Source organism: Lissotriton vulgaris, chromosome 5, assembly GCF_964263255.1.
Source record: "Lissotriton vulgaris chromosome 5, aLisVul1.2, whole genome shotgun sequence".
NCBI classification, from domain to species: domain Eukaryota; kingdom Metazoa; phylum Chordata; class Amphibia; order Caudata; family Salamandridae; genus Lissotriton; species Lissotriton vulgaris.
Window position 1 is genome coordinate 1,342,229,059 of NC_141693.1, and position 21,921 is coordinate 1,342,250,979.

The following is a 21,921-nucleotide window of genomic DNA, read 5'->3' on the forward strand; positions in this document are numbered from 1 at the left end:
GGTTTTGTTTTTAGCCTTTCCATTCAGATAAGCCATATGCCTTCCCTGTCTTAAAAGAAAAAGTTCTGCAGATTCTGAAGGGCTTTACCTTGTGAAGAGGATACAGGCAATAATTAAAATCCTTGTGCGGATCTTCAAAATACAGCCTTTTCTTCCAACATGACCCACAAGGCCTGAAGAGTGCTTTTGTTTTAGAAGAATCAGATATCATGTACTCATAGACATCCAAGATGAAGAGAAAACTGAGGAGAGCTCAGGAAGACTCCCATTCACACCAACGTGCAGTAGAAAATCTGAGGGTCTTGCCTCTCTGTGGAGTGTTCTAAAGGGTGCTTGTGTCTGATTGGCTGAACTTCAACTTTGGTTCTTTTTTACAAAAATATATGGATGGGCTATTGCAATGGCTGTCCAATGCATTATTGCCTATGATGATATGAATTTCTGCGAGTGAACGAGTTACTTACCTTTGGTAACGATGTATCTGGTAGAGACACAGTCTAGCCGCAGATTCCTTAACTTAGAATATCCCCAGGCATCAGACTGGATCTAGAAAACTTTTTCCCCAGTAGTAGCTGCACGCCAGGGGGCGACATCGCCTGGCTCTGTCCTGACGTCGTACAAGGAAATGACGTAAATGGAGCCATATAAGACCCCCTTGGCGTGCTGACGTCAGTTTTCTGCAGTGAAACTTTTCCGCGCCACAACGCGAAGCCACTACAAAAGCTGTGAGTGAATAGGAACAGCGTGCAAAAAAAGAAACAATACCTTTGTAACAACAATTGTAAGAAACCATCCCGTGTTGAAAAGTACTCAACACTTGGAGGGACCGAAGGAAGCAGACAAGCAGCTGCCCCAATAAAATTCCACCAAGTAAGGAACCGTGCCCCCCCAAAGAAGCAACGGCTGAGGAAATGAATAACATGACACTCAAAGGACAGAACGCAACCACAGGATGGAACTGTATGATAGACAGTCTGTGAGCAAGTATGCAACTGAAAAGGGAGGGAAACAGGGCTGAAAGCCGTGACTTATGGCCCGAGACCAGAATAAAATAACCACATATAAGTTGTACCACACCCCCACAATGACCTATGCACAGAGCATAGTCCAATCGAAACGCAACCCAAGGGCCTGCTGCAGAGACAAGGAGACCCAAAGACATGAGGAAACAGACGAGGGAGGAGGGTGGGGAGAAAATATGATAAACTTCATGCCGGATGTAGTAGTAGAGAAAAGCACATAAGGTCGGCACCCAAAATAGTAATGGGCGGAAAGTTGACGTACCTAAAGCAGAATGACACAACCTGCCCCTGTGGTGGGTGAACTAGAGCACCCCTTAGGAAGATAATGGCCACCTGAAAAGGAGGCAAGGTGGTAGAACCCCACCTGGAAAGGTCATCGCAGAATGGGAAAGATGGGCAGGCCTTAAGGAATCTGCGGCTATACTGTGTCTCTACCAGATACATTGTTACCGACGTAAGTAACTCATTCATCTGATAGACATTCCTTAACTTAGAATAGATACCATAGCTATACCCCACAGGATGGAGGGTCTGCGACCAATCCCAACCATGTCCCCGAAGGGAGCAGACTGACAAGAACATTGACAGAACAGATGACACCAGACCCATAAGGCTCAGTATTGCAAGCATAACTGACACCAAACCCTGAAGGTCAGGGAGGAGCATGAGGAAGGGAAGAAAGGTACCACAAGCCATCAGAGGACAACACCAATCCACTGTCAGCCAGACAGGGACAAAACGAAGGCACAGGACAAGATAATCAGTGCACAATGACAGAATAACACAGAGTCCCATGAAAAGAGGGAAACTGAGGAGAGGACCCCAGGGTCCGAAAGAGACAAAGGTCCAGCAAAGGAATGCCAACCAATGGCATGGCCGTCAGTGACATCATGCCAAAACACGCAACACTGACTACTAGGAGGCTCATATATGTAAAAGACAAGAGTACACGGAAACAAGTAATGTGTACCATGAGAACTAAACCACACTTGGGGTAACTCAAGAAAGCGAAGCAGTAACAATATGTGCCGACCGGCCAAGAAGATGGCAAAGCACCAAGTAGCCAACCAGGCAATCGTACCCCTGGGAATAAGGACTAAGGGCGACCGACAAGCCAAGCATGCCCAAGACTAGCTCCCCTGAGGGAGAGAGTGGAGAAAAGAGAAAGAAACAAATAGGAAACCTGAAACAATCCCCATGATCCAGGGCAGGGAGCCAGCACGCCTATCCCTTTGTGTTCAAAAAGCACACAAAAATGCCGGAAAAATCAGGAAATGACAACCAAAGGTAAACCAAAAGAACGCCCTTAGAGAACAGACAGGCATCCGAAAGGTAGAAACGGAATCGCCGGCTGTGAACCGGAGTGGAACAAAAGTCCAGCCACAAAGAGGGCGGCTCAACCTCCCGATCAAAGACAAACCATTCACCGCGACACAGGCAGTAATACTGACTATCAAACTTCAAGTAGAAGAAGAAGTCAGTAACATGCAGACATAAAAAGTATGAAATAGGGACATATGTATACAGGATGAATCCAGAGATCATCCAGAGAAGGTGGTGAAACTCGTCGTGAAGCCAGGAGAAGAACACCTGGGCCGTATGCAACAAGGACCAAAGAAATCTGAACCCAGGCCAGGGCCACTCCGAGGGAGGCCAGGGACACAATGCAAAAACACAACAGAGTACCACTCTGGTAAAAAGTGCACCAATCACAGGCCCCAAGCCTGTCTCAAAACCTGCAAAAAAAGGCCAAAGCAAAAGTGCGCATACAAGACACTCGCTCAAGGAACCCAATAGGTCCCCTACGATAACACATAAACACAGTACAGAGCATAAGTGGTGACAGAAAGAACCAATCTGGAGCAGACCGGGGCGCCCCCAGGGACATGTGCCCACGTCCAAGACTGCCAATGGCGCTTAGGTCATAAGGAAGGCAAAAGGAGGAGCCAAAGCAAGGCGGTGGGACGTAAAACCCCCTCCGGGGCGAGTCGGGAACGGCAGAGCCCCAACAATACACCGAATCAACTGCGTCCACAGACGCCTGAGAGTGCCATGGAACAACCGTAGGCAGCGATACAGAAGCAGCAGGAGAGGGCCACATCAGTCCGTGGGACCCAAACAAGAGTATGTACCACCACAGCAGGAAGCATGGAACAGGGAGAGGTGCAGCAGAACCCATGGGAAAATCCCCAGAGGGGCTGAAAATAGCAAGAGAGCGCCACAGGAGCCTCCGAACCTTCCTTGCAAGGAACAGCAGCTACACAATAGCAGATGAATACCCCACATAGGGTACGTCACATCCCTATAAAAACAAGGGACGCCTCTGGAGACAAGCTCATAGAAAGAGGTCAAAAGAAACACATAAACAGCTGGTCCAGCTGCAGTAAAGTAAGGCAAAAAACATCTGGCTGAATAGGCATACAGTCTTTCTGGGACAAATTTCTTGGACCCAGAGACATAAACGGAAAAACATCACACGAAAACACAGATCCACCATAGGGGACTAAAACCCCGGAAGTCAATGAAATCCTGAAACAAGACATTGGACTGCCGATTCAGCATGGTCGTCGAACAAATGGGCCCCATCAAAGGGCAAATCTCTGAGTCGCTCCTGAATATTTTCAGGGAAACTGCCATCGCGTAGCCAAGTATGGCGACGCAGGGCAACTGAGCCGGCCATAGCTCGACCCACGGAGCCCTGGTGAAGAAGATCCAACAAAGGATCTGAAGGCAGGGAGACAGAAAGCAGCTGCATTTGTAAGACATGTGCAGCCCTACTAACTGCCCTCGCAAAGTCAGCACTGGCCTCCTTGGCCATCGGAGTAGGAGACAGCAAGTCCTCCGTTGGGGAGGGTTGCAGGCGAATCCGTCCTCCCAACGACAGAGGTCCTGCAGCGAAATGAGCCGGCCTGTGCCCCATGTGAATTTGCTCCGTGGCGCATGGAAACACCTGTGTGGGTGGAGAGCCCACTGGGGTCACGTCCTCCAACAGAGGGACAACCGGGGACTGAACCGGTATCAACTGAGGTCGAGACGGTGGCGGATCGGCGCTGATGGCTTCCGTAGAGGGTTCAACCACCCGGTTTTGGGGATGGCGTCGATTCGACCTCCACCAAAGGCCTGAGCCTGCGGGGGGGAACAAAGTTGACTCGGAGTCCAACTCCGCGCTGCAGCCACATCCAGCGCCAACGCAGGAAGCCCTGCAGGACTGTGCAAAGACGCGTCAGGAGGGCTAGACGTCACAGTGGGATACCCATCCGGGCCGTGTCCCGATGTCGCAGCGACTCCAGGACCGAAGTCGAGGCACACGGTCGGTGCTGAGGCAAACCCCCGACCTGAGTCCCTACCCCCGGTGTGGGGCCCGAAGGTGCGTCATGGAGAGGGGGTGACCCAAAGATGGCATGCAGAGCCCTGGAATAAGCTTCCATCTGAGTCCGAGTTGTTCCAGCACCAGAAAACGGTGGATAGGCGGGGGTCGACTCCTGAGGGCGCGCGTCCGGTGAAGCCCGGGAGTGGCGGGCGCCAGCGTCAAGTTGTGCGAGGTCGACAACCTCAGTGATTTCTTCCGGTGCTTACCTGAGGCAGGCTAACAACGTCCACTGGAACGACTTCGGGATCTGTCCTGAGCAGAGACCTCGGCATGGGAAAAAAGAACTGCGCATTTTGGAGCCCTCCACTGGGGATGGAAGCCGGCGCCGCGAGAACTTCGAACGGGACACCTGGACAGACGCCAGTTTCATCCACTGTTCCCGCAGGGACTTCAGCTTCAGATGCCAGCAGGTGTCGCATTCAGCGGAGTCGTGGTGCTCACCCAAGCACCACATCTCGTGTGGATCCGTCGCCGACATCTGCAGCAAACAGGATGCACACGATTCGCATTCGGCACACTGTTCCAGACGCAAACGGTGTCGCGAAGGCCCGAAAAGAGGCCAGAGGAACAGCTTAACTCCGGATCCGCGTTCGGACACGGAAAAGAAGAAAACTGACATCAGCATGCCGAGGGGGTCTTATATGGCTCCATTGATGTCACTTCTGTGGACGACGTCAGGACTGAGCCAAACGACGCTACCTCCTGGCGGGCAGAGGTAGTGCTGGGGATAAAGTTTTCCGGATCGAGTCAGACGCCTGGGGATATGCTTCGTTAAGGAATTTGCGGATAGATGTCTCATTCAGATATAATTTTACCATGAGACTCCCACCTCGACGACGGGGATGATTCAAGCATGTGAATCCATGAAAGATCCTATACTGGATAAACTCAGGTTAGGTTGGAATAAGTTGTGGGATCTGCTCCAAAGTCAACTGATATTTCGAGAACGAGATCGAGAGCCATAGTGTAGTACCTGCGTCTTCAGAGGTGAACGAGAGAGGAGGCCTGGTCTTGCTTCTGTTTTTAATGCTTCTTTCAGCAATTTAAATCTCAACAAAGACTGGGCAATGGAATGGCTTCATAAACTCCTGGAGCAAAAGCAGGACAAACTTTTTACTTGAACTTCAACTTTGACCAGTCTTCTTGTTTTTAGCGATGTAGAGTTTGGCCTCATGGTCCCGAATAGCCTTCAGGCTCATCAACACGCAATCACTACAGGATATGAGTTGTGACACAGCCTCAGGCACCGCAGGCAAGCCTGATGGGAATTTGTTACAGACATTTGTTAGCAACTGTCGTGTCATTGGTGAAGGTAATGTTGCTTGAATCTGAATTTACCATGAAAAATTAAATACAAGAGGCATTCGGCAAAGCAGGATCAGTTGGTTTAATAAAACACAGTGGCCAGGGGAGCAGGCAACAGAGTCGGGGTCTGAAGACTGTCTAGTTTTGGTCGTCATTTTATGCATTACATGAAGCATAATAAACTAATCTTTACATTCCTTTGAAGACAGAAACATTTGCCTAGTCGAAGGGCGTAAATCTGATTGCTTGAAAAGAAGAAAAGGAGGTTCCTGACCTTGAGCGAACAGAATCTGCGGCCAGTGGGTACATGTCCAGATGTCCAGCATGGGGAGCGTGTGATCACTGCGTGTATCATGTATGATGTGTTCTGATTGGCTGAGTATTCCTAACAGTGTGGCATCTGACTTTATAGTGATTTGCACCTGGGGAATATTCAAAAAGTGAGGAATCTGCAGCTGGAACTCTCTATCAGAAGTGCTTCACATTGATTTAATGTATTTACTTGACGATCAAGCTTAGCTGTGAAACTCGATCCATCCAATAGAGCTTTATTATCCCTGAATGTGCACAGAAAAAAGCACTAGCATCATTAAGTCATTCACCAAGATTTTGCACACACCTAGTAGATTCCCCATGTGAGTAGCTGGGCATTCTCTCACCCACATGTTAAAGAAGCTCAAGAAGAATCAGTCTTCCTTTCTCTATACTGTGACCTGTTAGTTCTCTTTAGGGACATGGAATACTCTGGGACTTTCTATGGCCTGTTTCCTAAATGTACACCTTGAGAACCTGTCTTCATTTAGTATAGGGTTAGTATGTCCTGGCTCCTGCTGAGCACGCACTACACTCTCCTCTGTGTGACTCTTACCCATAAATATATCTCTATCCACTTGGAATCCAGCTCTCCTTGGTCAGATGGTTCCGGCGAGCTCGGGGAGATGCCAGCACACTGATTTCTCTTCTCTAATTCTGAGCACCGACTCTCAGGCTCTCTGCCTGCATAGAGGAGGCACTGCTATGTTGCATTCACCAGAGTCAGCTGAGCTTATGACAAATGTAGCCCTCCGGTGATAGGAGGACCCGGAGAGATCACAATTATATGTGTCTAATACGGGAATTTTGGGCTGCCAGTCAACAGTCATGGTTCCAACAACAAAATGCGGTCTGGGGGTCAGGGCTTTACCAGAGGTCACTGTGGCCACAGCCATCAATAAGCTTGGCAACCCACACCCCCTTTGATTCTGATGCTTAGTAGAGTCATGATTTCCATTCTCACATCCAACTGTGATTCCTGTAACCATTATTCTTACTACTCATGTTTTTGTCTGCATTGCACTGCTCTGTACACTATCCTTTGTATTTGTGAAATAAATATGGGCATTTACTTCTCTCGACTTTTTTATATTTTGTTAGTGGTCAATATAAGAAAATGATCATTGAAAATATTACTTTTCACAAATCTGGATTCTGCAACTAAATATACTAAAGAGAACATAAATTTGGCTTACCTCTGCACAAAGCCTTGCTTCAGCCATACTTTTCTCCTCTATTAAATTTTTATAGTTTACAGCTGTTTCCTTACACTGTACTTTAGAATTTTCCAGCTCTATTTTGAGCTTATTCACCTGTAATAAACCAAAACAACAAGTTACTTACCTTCATTATTGCTCTTTCTGGTGATACTCTATGTAAATGCAGATTTCTCACCTGTAGAATTATCTCCATGGGACAGACTGGATCATAAAACTTTTCAAGCAATGTTCCCATGCCCTGGTAGGTGATGTAGTCCAGCTCTGTGTTGGCTTGGTTCCAGCTTGTTAGTTTTGTGGCAGAACCTCCCATAAGAGCAACTCCTAAGAGGTGACACCAGTTTTTTTTCTTGACTTTTTGTCCCATCATATGCAGAGCACAAAACAATCTGGTACTAATGAGCAGATTTCTGATTTGAAATCTTTTTAGATGTTAAAAAGAGGGCAATGCACTGGAGTGCCCATCAGCGAGAGTGTCACTGAACGTAAGTAGCATGTTAGTCTAGTGGGTACTTTTAAACTCAGATTCCTTTTGAGCAATCGATGTAAAAGCTCACAACTCTTTTTTGGGTTTATCTGATGGAGTCCCTCCTCCTCTTTCAAAGGGTGAGGATGAGCAAAGAACGTTGTGAGGGTGATGGATTACACTACAAGACTAGAAGTAATGAAATCTGGCAAAACTGCCTTCCTAGTCGTCAACTCCAACTTCTCTGGGAAAAGATGCTGTAAAGGAAGTTGCACTGAGAGGGCCTGAAGCTCACTCCGGTGGCGGGCTGTAGTCACAATGTCGAAGAAAATTATTTTCAGAGTAACCAGACACATACGCAGTAGTGCATCAATTTAAAGGAAGTTATTATAAAGAAACAATGGTCCTGGACCAATTATTCAAGAAAGAGTTAGATTAACAGAATTATCTGTTAATCTAACTCTTCCTTGAATAACCGATACCCAGGTCCAAGGACCATGTGGGAATACCCCATTGTTTATAATGGGCAACTTAAAGGAAGAGCACATACGGAAAGTAAGCACTAAAATGAGATCCCTATCATGTGGCATCACAAAGGGTTTTGGGGAATAAATATGTCACAAAAGGTGCTTTAATTAAACATGGTTGGTCTAGCAAAGGCGAAACAAGACTAGAGGATGGCAAATGGCCTTTAATGGTGCCCGCTGCAAGTAGTCCGTGATACGCAAAGACTAAACAATAAAATGTCTAGCCTGCAACAGGTCCTTGTTTAAGGCTCCACACCAGGCACAAACTTACCCAGTGTCCTGCATTGACAGATTTTGACGAGGGCTGCCACATAGCAAGAATAACGTTCACTACCTCGGGATGAAGACCGAACACAGTTAACTGCCATTGCTCAATCTCCCTACATGAGGAGTAGATTGCATGGGACTGGGTACAGAACCCTGCCCTGCTGCTATGACATAAAATCCTCCTGAAAGGGTAACCTGATCAGAGGACAGATGTTCATGCCCAGAAGTTCCCGGTACCACCCTCTACTGGCCCAGTCTGGAACCACTAGGACTAGGATCTGGTTATTCCTGATATTCTTTTGAACTCTGGGAAGGAAAGGTAGCAGCAGTAAGGCATGCAGAGGTCCCGTGCTCCACTATATCCTGAATGCATCTCCTAGCGCGAGCCTACTTTGGAACTCCAGCATGGAAACATTTTGACACTGTGCATTATCGAATGGCAAAAATATTCATACAGTGTTCTCCCCATTATTGGAAGATTCCCTGCGCTTCCTCTGGATGTAGTTATCATTTATGATCCGCCGGTTGCTATTGGCTGAGTTTGTCTGCCTTGGTGTTCAAAGCTATCACCAGGTTGTTCACAACCAGCAACAGTCCCTGAGGGTTCAGCCAACTCCAAAGGCGAAGACCTTCTTGGCATAGGACCCAGAACCCCACTCCGAACCTGCTCACCACATGACTGTGATGTTGTCCATGAGAACTTCCACCAGCCTCCCCCTAATGGACCGCAAGAATGCCTTCAACACCAGGAAGTTGGCCAGCAACTAGAGCAGACTGATGAGGAGTTGGATTTCCGCCAGACACCAGAGTCTGCGGATCTTCACCTCTCCCAAATGACCCCAGCCCAGTAGTGACATATCTGTAACTATCCTCAAATCTGGGTGGGGATGGGAGAGGGGGCTGAAGCTGGAGATGCTGCCACCACTGAAAGTAATTTCCAGTATCTGACGACACCTGGATGGAATCAAACAGGTTCCCTTGGTACTGAGCCCCTTTGAAGACTTCAGATCCCACAGCAGCGTTTGTCCCACTTGGCATAGTTGACAAGCAGGGTGCTGGAGGCCAATAGGCCATTACCCCACAGAGCCACTCCCACTGAGATCCAGGACCAATGCTGAAACATTGGGATCAAAGCCCAAATGTCCTGGATTCGCTGTAATAGAGGCGGGATATAGGTAGGGTTTACTCTTGTTGTAGTTTTTGATCTTTATATATTAAATTTGATATGTATAAAGGACTAAAACACATTGCAATGTACAGTGCACCAGGGGTGAGTGGTGCTGATGTTGGTTAGGATGGACACAGCTATCACAGAAGTATGATGGTTATCCATGTAAAATGTATGTGCAACATGTCTAAAATGTGATATGATGCCACGTGGCTAATAAAAACATAAGTTATAAAAACAATGAAGCCTCTGCAAAGGAGTCCGGTGTGACTTCAGCACAGTAATCATGAATCTAAGAGATGTAAAAAGGCATTGTCTTAAGGTAGTCTACAACTAAATGTGGCATCCCTCCTACAAAAGCCAGACATAGAGGTAGGGGAGAACCACTATCCCTGATCTCCAAAGATGTGCTGCAACCACTGCCATCACTTTTGCGAACACCTGAGGGGCACTGGTAAAGCTGAAGGGGAGCATAGTAAATTGGAAATGCTCCTGGTCTACCATGGGCCATGTGAGAAGTTGGCCTGATATATAGTGCTCACTATTCTAGTGATCACTGTGTATCATACCAAACGACCCTTATTGATGATTGGTTGTAAGTCAACCTTATAGACCAGCTATCCTAGTAGCGTGGACAAAAGCAGTCTTCAAGCTAAACTGTAGAGGGCGTGTTAAGCCAGCTGTTTTACCGTCACCTATACCCCTTGAACACCAAGTGAAAGGACACCACACAAGTTATTATGAAAAATAAAGGATATTTATTTATAACAAGTCTACCCTGATCTCTTTATGAGTCAGGGAGCTAAGCACAATACAAAACTCTTATGAAAATACTTCAAGTTGCACAATTTACACAAATGCCCGAGGGGCACGAAAAACCATATACACCAAAAGTGGAATGCGAAATACTAGAAGGTAAGTAACAAGATTCAGAGGCTTCAGGATCGCTAGGACTACACTACTGAACCCTAAGGTTAGGAGCAGGAGGCCTAGGAAGATCGGGTGCAGAGTGTGCACTCTCACGCGGGATGCGGGACAAAGTCTATGGCGGCTAGTATTCCTAAAGTCACTGTTTTCAGACGAATCCGACTAGTAGACTTAAAACGAAAAAGGATCTGGACACTTAGATAGTGAACCTGCGTTGGAGCACCGGAATGCTCGGGTTACCTAGCCCAGGGGCTGCGGCTGCATAGGGTTCAAAAGACGTCGGGAATCCTCGTTGTAGTCTATGGAGCCTGAAAGAAGAAGTTGCTGGCAGACGACCAGTGAAGATGTTCAAAGTGATCCAAGCCTGGATCGGTGATGGAGACGACCTGAAAGCAGAGGGGACTCAGTTCTTAATCACTAGCCTGTGATTTTGTGGGCACCAGGATGACACCGGATGAAGTCACCTCGACCAGGTGAGTGGGCGACGCTGGACTCTGCAGTCACACGGGCTAGGAGGCGTTGTCGGCGACCAGGCTGGAGGTGCGAGCTGTCCCACGCAGGTGTCTGCTGTCGGCGATGCTGGACCCAGGATGGGGGCAACAAACCTTGGCAAAGTCAAGCCCACGCGGTGGAGTCAAGATGGCGTCTGGAGTGGACCAGGAGGGTCCGGGGGGCTCCTCTTTTGGAAGGGAGCAAGGGCCAGTCTGGGGCAACCAGACCAGCGGTGAAATCGTCGTGGTACTTCGTCAGGAGGGCCACTAGCCAACGGGCAAGTGACCGGACAATGCGGTGAGCAGCAAAGAGCAGAAGGGCCCCACGCAGATCTCGTGGATGCTGGAGGGCTGGACTTCGGTGCTGGAGCTGCTCAGGGTTAGGGCTTCTCAAACCCCAGTGTACTCACTCGAGGATCCCTCGGCGGTCGTGCTGGTTAAGCGTCGTGCAGTTTCAGGAGATGGCCGGTCCCTCAGGTCTTGTCACACCCACAAATCTCAGCTGGGCTGATGATGCAGGTAGAGGTCAGAGATGCCAGGGAATCTGGGTCTCGTCGAGCTGGGCAGTCTTGATCCGGAGGATGGACGTGCAGCAAACCGCAATGCTTAGATGGTGCCTGCGGGTGCAGGGTGGCTACTCCTTAGCCACAAGGGAGAGTCTTCAAAGAAAGTCAAGAGTTCCTTTCATGGAAAGTAGTTCAAGATTCAAGATTATCTAATTTGGGAAGGGGGCACGCTCCTACCTTTATCCTAAGAAAAGGGGCTGGCACGCAACTAGGTCCTGCCCATGGGTGGGACCAGGAGGGGGGTGGTTACACCCCTCTCCTTTGTCTGGTCTCTCCCCAGCTCAGGGGCTGGGGTGCCCCTGGAATTGGTTTGAGCCGGCATATGCACAGTGAGCACCGGGGTGCCATTTGCAGTCACCTTCCTCTCAGCCCTGCCTACTTGGGATACACAAAACCCTGTCTGGGATGGTGCTAGCACCGCCCCTGACGGAAAACCCTTTGTCCGAGCTCTCCTCGCTGGAAGGACTCCCAGCAGCAGGAGGTCAGACTTGTGTCTGTGGTGGCAGCATCCATTTTGTGATGCTGAGGCTCGAGTTAACTTTAACCGGGGTTCACAGTTACATACATGTCATGTCCCTCTAGAAGGGTGGAATGCTAACCCCGTCGCCAGAATTGGCGAGGGGTTAGTATTCCAATTCGTATGACACCTTACTCGACATGTTTTGATAAGCGATACCAAAGATAGCAAATAACCGCGAGGATTATAATGCACTTAAGAGTATATGGTACGCGTTATCATGGAACAGCTATTAGGACTTGGTTCCGCAAGCTGCAAACGGGCTCAGCTCATGCCAGAGCACCATCTCACATAATTCCAAGCACTCTGCCTTCAGGATTGATAAGGCCTGCCATAGGAGTGACTGATAGGAATATATGTGTCCATTTTAGGGTTAGATATAGGAATACTATATCTAAAAGAAAGGGTGTTTACACCACCTTGCCCCAGCTGTCGTGCAGCCAGTTGTGTCAGATTTGGGTGGCCAGCCAGGGGTGGCATAATACATGCTGCAGCCCCTGGTAGGCCCTGGGTACACCTATGCCCTGGATACCTAAGGTATGCTGTACAGGGACTGATAAGGTGGCCCGGTACCAATTGGTAAATGCACCTAAGGTACATGTGAGTTAATTTAGAGAGAGAACAGCTAGGCTGTGGGTCTGATTAGCAGGCCCACAGTCAGGGAAAGTCGTAAATCAGAGAAGAAAAAAGCAAAAATCGGGGGTGACCATAGGATTGCAGACCCCACTCTCCTACAGGCCACAGGTAACATCAGTGATACTGCAAGATGGGTATATGAAAATATGCATCCTGCAGATTCAGGGTTACCATCTAGTCACCCAGATCCAGGACAACCAGAACCAGGGCCCATGTGAGCATCTTGAATTTATCCTTCCACAGGAAGGCATTCAGGGGCAAAAATCCCAAACAGAACACTTGGAAACGTTCATAAGAAGTTAAAGGAGTGCTTCAAAAAATGAAATAGTGGGAAAAACATAGATTCCCAACGGCTGAAGTCAAAAGACTCTCTATGGCCTCTTTGGACATGAGGACCTGCACTCCCTGCAGTAAAACAGGAGCACGGGGTGCATCAGGACCAATTGCGGAATTAGCTCCTTGGTAGATTGCGTGTGAGATCGAGTGTCACGCTGACACCCTCATGACTTCTCTGGTGCTAGAAGGAGGTGAGATGGAGAAGAGTCCAAAATGGCATTCTTGTGCTACCTCTTTTACTTCAATTTAGGCTAACTAGAAAACTTCAACAACCATATGGCCTTGTCGCAGGAACAAAATCCAGAGCTTGAGCGACTCCATACCCTTAACTTTGAATGGGATTGGGCCTTGAACATTATCTTCCAGTGTTTAGTGATGTACAGCTTTGCTTCTCAACTCTGGATTCACGAGGGTGCATTCCTAAAACAACTTGAAGTTGTGTCCTGAACCCAAACACAAAAGTTATACTTTGTGGGGGTCTGGCACAGACATTTATTTGTGAAAGTCCTTGCATGGGTTAAATCTTGCAGTCTTGGAAGGGGGCATAGTTCCATTGCACACTGGTTTGAATTTTTTAAAGAATGTATGCTTAGAGCAAATGTTGTCTAATGAAGAGGAAAAGGAAGATGATAGGTACAATTTGGAAAGCACAGAAAATAAAGATATGATGTCACAGCTGAGGAGAGGTACTTATATGCCATCTACCAGCACCTGGGAAAATTGCTTCATAAGTTAATTGGATCGAGTCTGGCATCTGGGGATAACTATACAGGTAAAGAATCTGTGGTTAAATTCCTAAGCATACGGTTCACAAATATAACAAATATATATATATATATTTCTGGATTCTCCTTGCCCCTCACTCGTCGGCAGAAGTCACAGCACAGCAGCAGTAAGTTTTTCAAACTTCTTTATTATTCATACACCATGTGCAGGATGCAGCTCATCAAAAAACGGACGGCCTACGCGTTTCGGCTACTCTAGCCTTCCACTGGACCATAGAGTCCCAGGGATCTAGACCTTATCTTATAGTGCAAAGTGAAAGTACCCTTTTCCATGTCTACTAAAAATCTAGACCAGCAACCTTGCTCGTTACACATGGCTTCATCAGAGAGCCATTTTTGCTCTACATTCCTGTGAAGTACACATTTTATAAACAAAACGTCTGGGATTATCTACAGATATATACATATATCTACATATTTACACACATTGCATACTATTTCAGCACAGACCTTGTGTTCCTCATATCTCCTTAGTGGAGTCCAACATTGTTCTTAACCATGATGAGGTTTTACCCAAATTTTGAACCAGATATTTCATATAGTATTCATTTATGTCTTCATCATGTGTAGTGTTTGTGATTGTGAGGGTTGAACATAGGTCCATTATTCTCAGTAAAGTACCTGGATGTGATTACACATCTTCTCAAAATACTCTCCATCAAACATGATTATATTTCCTATTAGTAAGCAAAAATGGTGCAACCTATATATACACACTTTTTTACAATTCCCAAAGTCAATTCATGACCTCCAGATTATATACATCTAGGATCCTGTGCAATGTCTTTAAACTAAAAGTGTGTCAGTTGGGTTAAACATTGTTGTTGCAGGGTCTGAGTCATTTCGTTCTGGTAAGGTACATTCAATATTCTATGATCCCTGAATATCTTAAACTCATTTGACCCAACACCAAATCCAAGTAATGTTTTTACACCAATTTACATATGCAGACTAAGGATAATCATGCTCCTCCATTTTAGATGTTTACTCATGTCACGATATCTGCCCGTGTGTGCTACATGTCCCTTTACGACTTCCCTTGACTTCTCAAGTTTGACGCCTATTTACAATTATTTACATGAATGGATCCAAATTGTCACTCTCAATTAGTTCTTATGTTTCCCCATCAATTGGAAATTCATAGAAGATGTACAAATAGTTCAGCATCCAGATTATGTCCATCCGGGTGTTCAGTTCCCATGCCAAGAATCATCCTGGACTCCAGTTTTCGCAACTCTAGAGTACGATCACCACCCCTCTCTGATGGTTTGCTCAGTTTGATCCCCGAGTATCTTAACAAGTCTGAATTGCTGTTGTGGCATTTGGCAAAATGTGTGGCCATAGGGTAGCTTGGGTCTCTGTTCTTGATCGCCCTTAGATGTTGTAAGATTATTAGTTTTAATTTGTTGATTGTGCTCCCTATGTAAAATTTCCCACATGGGCATTGTAGCCTATAGATCACACATTTGGATTCGCAAGTTATATGATCTCTTATTTTCTCTTTGCCATTCCGTAATTTGTACTCTTTTGCGTTTGTGCTATGCTCACAGGCCTTACATTTGGCACACTTCCAAAAGCCCGGGGTTGTCAACCATCTTGATTTTTTTGGGAGATGTTCCTTCAATGTCAGATGGCTTTGGGTTAAAATGTCACGCAATGAGGCAGTTTTCCTATATGTGATGCTTGGATATTGAGTTAGTTGTTGTTTTAAGGTATTATCCAGGAGCAGTATATTCCAGTTCTTCCGTAGAGCTTTTGTCATGTCCCTACTTTGATTGTTGAAATCCATAATTAATCGTCTCTTTTCATCATCTCTGGTTTGCTCATCACTGCCACGGTCCTTCCTGCTGCCACCAGGAGTCAGAAGATCATTCCTATTCTTTTGAGCCACCCTGTTTTTTGCGGTGATAATGACTTCTTTGGGGTAGTCTCTTTCCCGGAAGCGTTGTGCCATCCTCTCAATCTCCTCTCTCATGTCGTTCTCTTCTGAGCAATTTCTCTTTGCCCGTAGCATTTGTCCATACGGGATGCTCCATTTTAAGTTAGCTGGGTGTCCGCTATTAGCATGGAGTATGCTGTTACATGAAGTTGCTTTTCTGTGAATTTTGGAGCACAGCTTGTTATCGCTCACATACATTTCAACATCCAAGAAGATGAGGTTGGTTGAGCTAATTGTGGAGGTGAAATAGAGATTATATTCATTTTCCTCCAATGAGTCAATAAATATGTGTAATGTTTCGTTGTCTCTCTCCCAAATGATGAACAAGTCGTCAATGAAACAACACCAGAGTCTGATTTTTGATCCATGCTCCTTCTCTTTGTTCACTACTGTTGTTTCCCATGCTCCAATCAGGAGGTTCGCATATGTGGGTGCACATGATGTTCCCATTGCGGTCCCCTGTTTCTGGAGATACAGTTGTCCTAGAAACAGGAATGCGTTATGCGTCAGGCAGTAGTTTAACATATCCAAAAGCATTACAGAATGTTCTAAATGACTTATGGACCTCATTTCCAGAGTTTTTTTGACAACTTCAACACCGTCTTCATGGCGTATTGAGGTGTACAAGGAGGCAACATCAACAGTCGCCATTTGATAGTTAGTTTTCCATTCAATCATTGAGATTTTATTCAGGAAGTCCATTGTATCCCTCAGGTAGTAAGGTAGGGCAGTTACATAGGTCATTAAGAAGATATCTATAAATCTTGACATTGTTTCCAACAATGATCCTATGGAGCTGACGATAGGTCTTCCTGGTGGTTTGCTGAGGCACTTATGTACTTTTGGTAGAAAGTATATCGTAGCAGTAATGGGGTTGTCAGTTTTTAGGTATAGATATTCATTGAAGTCTATAAGGCCTCTCTCCTTCCAAACTAACAACAGAGAGTGATATTCATTCATCCAGTTCTCAAGTGGAGTCACCTCTAGTCGTTCGTAGTGTTCCTCTTTGTCCAATTGCCTATTTGCTTCATCTATGTAGTCTGTCACGTCTTGCACAACCAGATTTCCCCCTTTATCTGATGCTTTTATTATTAGGGTGGGGTCATTCCTCAGTTCAGACATTGCTCTGTATTCTTCTGCTGTTAGATACTGAGTGTTATCCCTTTCATTCTTGTGGTTAAAAGATTTGCCTGCAATCCTTGTTATCTCTTCTATCATGACCTCATGAAAAAGGTCCACTTTGTTTCCTGGGGGAAGCTGTGGGCAAAATCTTGACTTCCTCTTTAAACCACTCTCACCTCCTACATTAGTGGGGGTTCCTGATTCTTGGCAGAATTCAATGTCCTTTTGGATTGTGCTTGTGTGGTCCTTTTGACTCAAGGAGACTGTGTCCTTTATTGTTGCTAGTATGACAATCGCTGGTAAATCCTTGTGTCGAATGGACAATGTAGTTTCCTTTGGTTCCACGAGGTCCGATTTTTTCTGGGGCTTTGCTGCAAATAATTTTTTCAACTTCACCTTTCTGCAGAATTTATATAAGTCAATGTGTGTGTTCGGAACGTCCATGTTTTTATTTGGGCAGTAGGAAAGTCCTCTATTTAAAAGTTTCAATTGCGTATCAGACAGCTCTTTACTTGAGAGGTTGATCACTATGTTATCTGATACTGTTTGTTTTTTTGCAGCTACTTTTGCTTTCCTCTGTCTCTTTTTGCTTTGGCTCCTCTTGCCGCCCCTACTTGTTGTGGCTTTGGTAGGGGTTTCTTTTGGAGTGATTGCTGCTCCCTTCCCCACGTATTGGTTCTTCCTCTTTCCCTTTGCCGCGTGACCATTTGGGCCAACTGCATCTCCCCACGAAAATCCAGGGGTGTTGTATTGATTTCTTCATCAGTTGAGCTTATTTATGAGCTGTCCACCACCTCTGTGTGCTCCGGTCCAGTCTTCATGTCCATTACTACATGACTCCTCAAGGTGTCGTATTTCCGGGCGAATGTATATATTCGACCATTCGTATAGTCCAACCTATCCCTGGTGAATTTGTTGGCCTTGCGTTTCTCTACCTCCAGTTCATGTTTTGCTACCTTGTTTTCCATGTTTTCAATGGTCTCCTTGTTCTCCTCTGATGAGGGAATATCTGCGAGTTCTAGTTCTAAAGCTTCGATGATCGCTGTTATTTTCTCTAATTTTCTTTCCGCGTGGATAATGAGAGTTCCCATTAATTTAAAAGAGCATTCATTGGTGTCAGTTTGCCACAGTTTTATTAGATCTACATCCAAGTCATTTAGCGTGGGCATGATTAATATCCGCAGTCCCCTTGGGATTCTCTTGTACTCAATGTACTTATCCAGAGTAGTTTTCTCCCACCATTTATTTACTTCTAATATTTTCTGTTGTTGCAGTTCTCGCACTATGGTTTTGACTGTCCTGTCCTTTTCTTTTTGCACCATATTGCCCCTTTGATTCATACCTTCAGCGGGGAGATTATCATCATTTAATAGCTCGCTCGCCCTCATCTGGCGACTTCTTGATTTGTCTGCCATGATCTTAGAGCTTGGTTGCGATCTTTGTTCTGATTGATGAAGCCTTTCCTGGCTAGGTGTGCTTTTTTATTTCGTTTTTACCCTGGTTTCACTGTCTCCCTACTCCTAAGGTTTGGCAGGTTACCAGGTTTGTCTGCTGCTCCTCGTGAACACTTAGTGTTCAATCGGCTCCCAAAATGCTGCACTAGCCCTTTAAGAAACTCACCAGTCTTCGTTCGTACACAGATCACGCTCTTCCGCTCTCTTTACTTTCTCAGGGCGTAGTTATCGTAGTTATTGCTTCAGTGCGAAATGCCGAACACAATTATGGATGCGGGATATGTTTTAAGCGGCGTGCAAGTGTTTGCTCTCAATACTTGACCGCATTAGTCCTCCCGGCTCCCGGATCCCGGTTACTATACCCACGGTTCGATTGCTGGCAGGAAGCTGCCGCCTCACACCGCCTGAACGCTGCCGCGTACCAATAGTGCAAAGCGAGTCACCCCCCCAGTCAGCGCACTCACCAGCGGGACCTCACCGGTATCTTCTCCACGACGTGTTTCACACGCAGTATTTCACTGTATTCCGTCGCGGCAGTTCAGCAATGGCAGCAGAGGTGTCGGTCATTTATGCTCCTTTGCTCAGTCAACTGGAATCGATTCCGACCGCCTCCCCTCAGCTGAGAGTGCTCGTGATACACGCCCAGTCTGCGTGTCAATATTTCTGGATTCTCCTTGCCCCCCACTCGTCGGCAGAAGTCACAGCACAGCAGCAGTACGTTTTTTCAAACTTCTTTATTATTCACACACCATGCGCAAGATGCAGATCATCAAAAAACGGACGGCCTACGCGTTTCGGCTACTCTAGCCTTCCACTGGACCATAGAGTCCCAGGGATCTAGACCTTATCTTATAGTGCAAAGTGAAAGTACCCTTTTCCATGTCTATTAAAAATCTAGACCAGCAACCTTGCTCGTTACACATGGCTTCACCTGAGCGCCATTTTTGCTCTCTCTCTATATATATATATACTAGCAGCCCGTCCCGACGTTGTCCGGGAGCAAAAGGCTGCTTCTGGGCCCCCGCCCGCCCCGACGTTAAGGCTGCTTCAGGGCCCCCTGCATTACTGACACCTGTCACAGTTTTTATTTTGTGCAGCAATTGTGCCTGCCACCAAATTATGCCATAACAAACTAAGCAGGGCAGTGTCACGCCTCCGTCTTGCTTTTAAATCAAAAGGGGCTTGTCAAAACTACTCCCCAAAAAATAATTTTAATAAATGGAGCCCATTTGCTGCCTGGAAACAATCACCACGCTCACACAGCATTGCGTCTTTGAATGTGCTGCCAGGCCACGTTGCTATGAGTGAACACCAGCTAAAAATGGAACGGCTTCAGTGACCGTCCTTCAATTATGTAGATTTTTGTCTGTATCGGGGCTCATAGCAAAGGAAATAGCTCCCAACTCGAGAGTTGCAACGGTTGCACTGCACCCGAAGAGGGTAACGGAGGCATTGGCATTTTATATCACCATTCTATGCAAAAACACTTATTTAAGGTGCAAAGTGAGGAATTATCTAAATGTAACAAATTGTCTGCTCCTTTCGGCGCTCCAGGAAGTCCCTTACCTCACGTCCCCACTGTCGCCGCCGCTGTCTTCCATGCTCCTCCTGCCGAACGCCGCATTCGTTTTCCTCCCCACGGCTCCGCACATTTCAGTGAACCGGATGTCGGTTCCGCGCAGTCTTTACTTTTCTTTCCCACAGCTGTACTCCTCGCGCTCCTGATGATGTCAGCACGTTCGCGCACACGGCGGGCGCTACTTCCAAGGGACTACTTTTTTTTGTAAGGTATATTTTTTAAAGAACGTATATTTTTGGGGGGTATATAGCCTATGTCACTCTGCAGACCCTGCCAATTCCAATGATGTATTGGGTGTTTGGATTGGCGCTGTGGTTCCTGAGTTTACCCGCCTCAAAGGTTCCCAGTTCTTACAAGTCAAGTCAAGTCAAATAGTGCTTTATTCGAGTAATTACTCATAAAAGCAAAATACACACAAAAATGTAAAATTGAATTAAATTTTACAGTCAATCACAATGACACAGCACTATTGGATTTATAAAAGTACATTCAGTTAAAAATGTTCATTACAACACTTATTAAATGGTAAAAAAAGAGATTAATTCATTTGTTAAATTTTTTTTTTTTTTTTTTAAAGATATAGGACGTTGGTGATCTAAAAAACAGTAGTAAAAAATTCAGAAAAACAAATATTACAGACAGAGAATAGTTATCTAACTAGCAGTCTCTGGCTGGATATATAATCATTAGTGGTTAAAAAAGCAGTGATATCAATTCCTGGGGACCGTTTCTTCAGACAGAGAATAATTATTTAACTAGCAGTCTCTGTCTGATCGCCCACGCCCAACCAACATATTTTGCTGTGGCTATCAAAATCCAAGTAAGGGAGCTCGTACAAATGATGCGCAGAGCTACAGAACTACATGTGGTCCCAAGGTTCCTGCACATAGGTGCTAACCAGACACGCCTTGGTACACAATAGACTTTACAGGAAAACAAAAAATGACCCAATGTTTCCCTCCCCGTTCCACAAGCTGGGCAAATGTCACTTCCCCCTGTACCCCAATTAACAGTCAATGCTCTTATGGGGAGTGCTCCAGCTCTTAGTTGAAATAAGAGCTTCCTATCACCCGGCTTTGAGATGATATCCCAATATGACTCCAAAGCAGGATACAGTTTGGCCTCGAGGAAGCACATGGTCATAGACCCGATGCTAGAAATGCTTAAGCTCTTATTAGCAACATTTTCCCAGAAGATGTTTTTTAGGACAATCTTTGAGGGGAATGATGCACCAGCAGGGTCCAGCCATAAAGAACTCAACCCAAGTTCAAACAAAATAGCTTTCAGTGAGTTAAGCCAGCTAATCTTATGGAAGCCATCAGCCTTGATGACATCCATAAAACCTGCGGCATAATGTGAAAGCTCGGGAGTAGTCCAGAGTCTACGCCAGTACAAGATCGGGCGTAAACTGGCCAGATCCTTGATTTCTTTCCTGCCAAGGTCATATCGGAGAGGTAACAACGGAGTGCTTTTAGGTGTGCCAGTAAGTGCCCTTAAAAATTTATTTTCTGAGGCTTGCAAGGAATTCAGATTTTCAAAGCCCCACATTTCTGCACCATAAAGTGCGGACCCAATTGCCTTAGCTTCATAAACTAACAAGGCTGGTTTGACTGGTTTAGTCAGGGACTTCCTATGTTCTGAGTTGATGGCGCCCGCTATTTGCTTATGACGCAGTGTAGCAATATGTAAGTGCTGACTCCACCTGTTGTTGTCAGCCATTTGGATACCCAAGTATGTAAATGAGTTGACTAACTCTAGAGGCCGACCGCTCATCGTAATTTTGGACTTAAAGCTGCGATGCGGCTTGAAGATCATGAGTTTAGTTTTAGTAGTGTTCACCTCAAGTCCATGCTCCCCACAAAAGTTCTCAAAGATCAACAGAGCACGCTGCAAACCACTGGGGGTTTTAGATAAA

The 21,921-nt window shown here is 46.1% G+C and overlaps 1 protein-coding gene across 1 annotated transcript in view; it reads right to left on the reverse strand.

The window, feature by feature from the left end:
* The window catches only part of SYCP1 (synaptonemal complex protein 1), a 5,090,281-nt gene that overhangs the window by 2,201,213 nt on the left and 2,867,147 nt on the right, over positions 1-21,921 (reverse strand). The window contains exon 28 of the mRNA XM_086919665.1: positions 7,206-7,322. Coding sequence (XP_086775791.1) covers positions 7,206-7,322 — 117 coding nt within the window. The remainder of the gene's footprint in view (positions 1-7,205; positions 7,323-21,921) is intronic.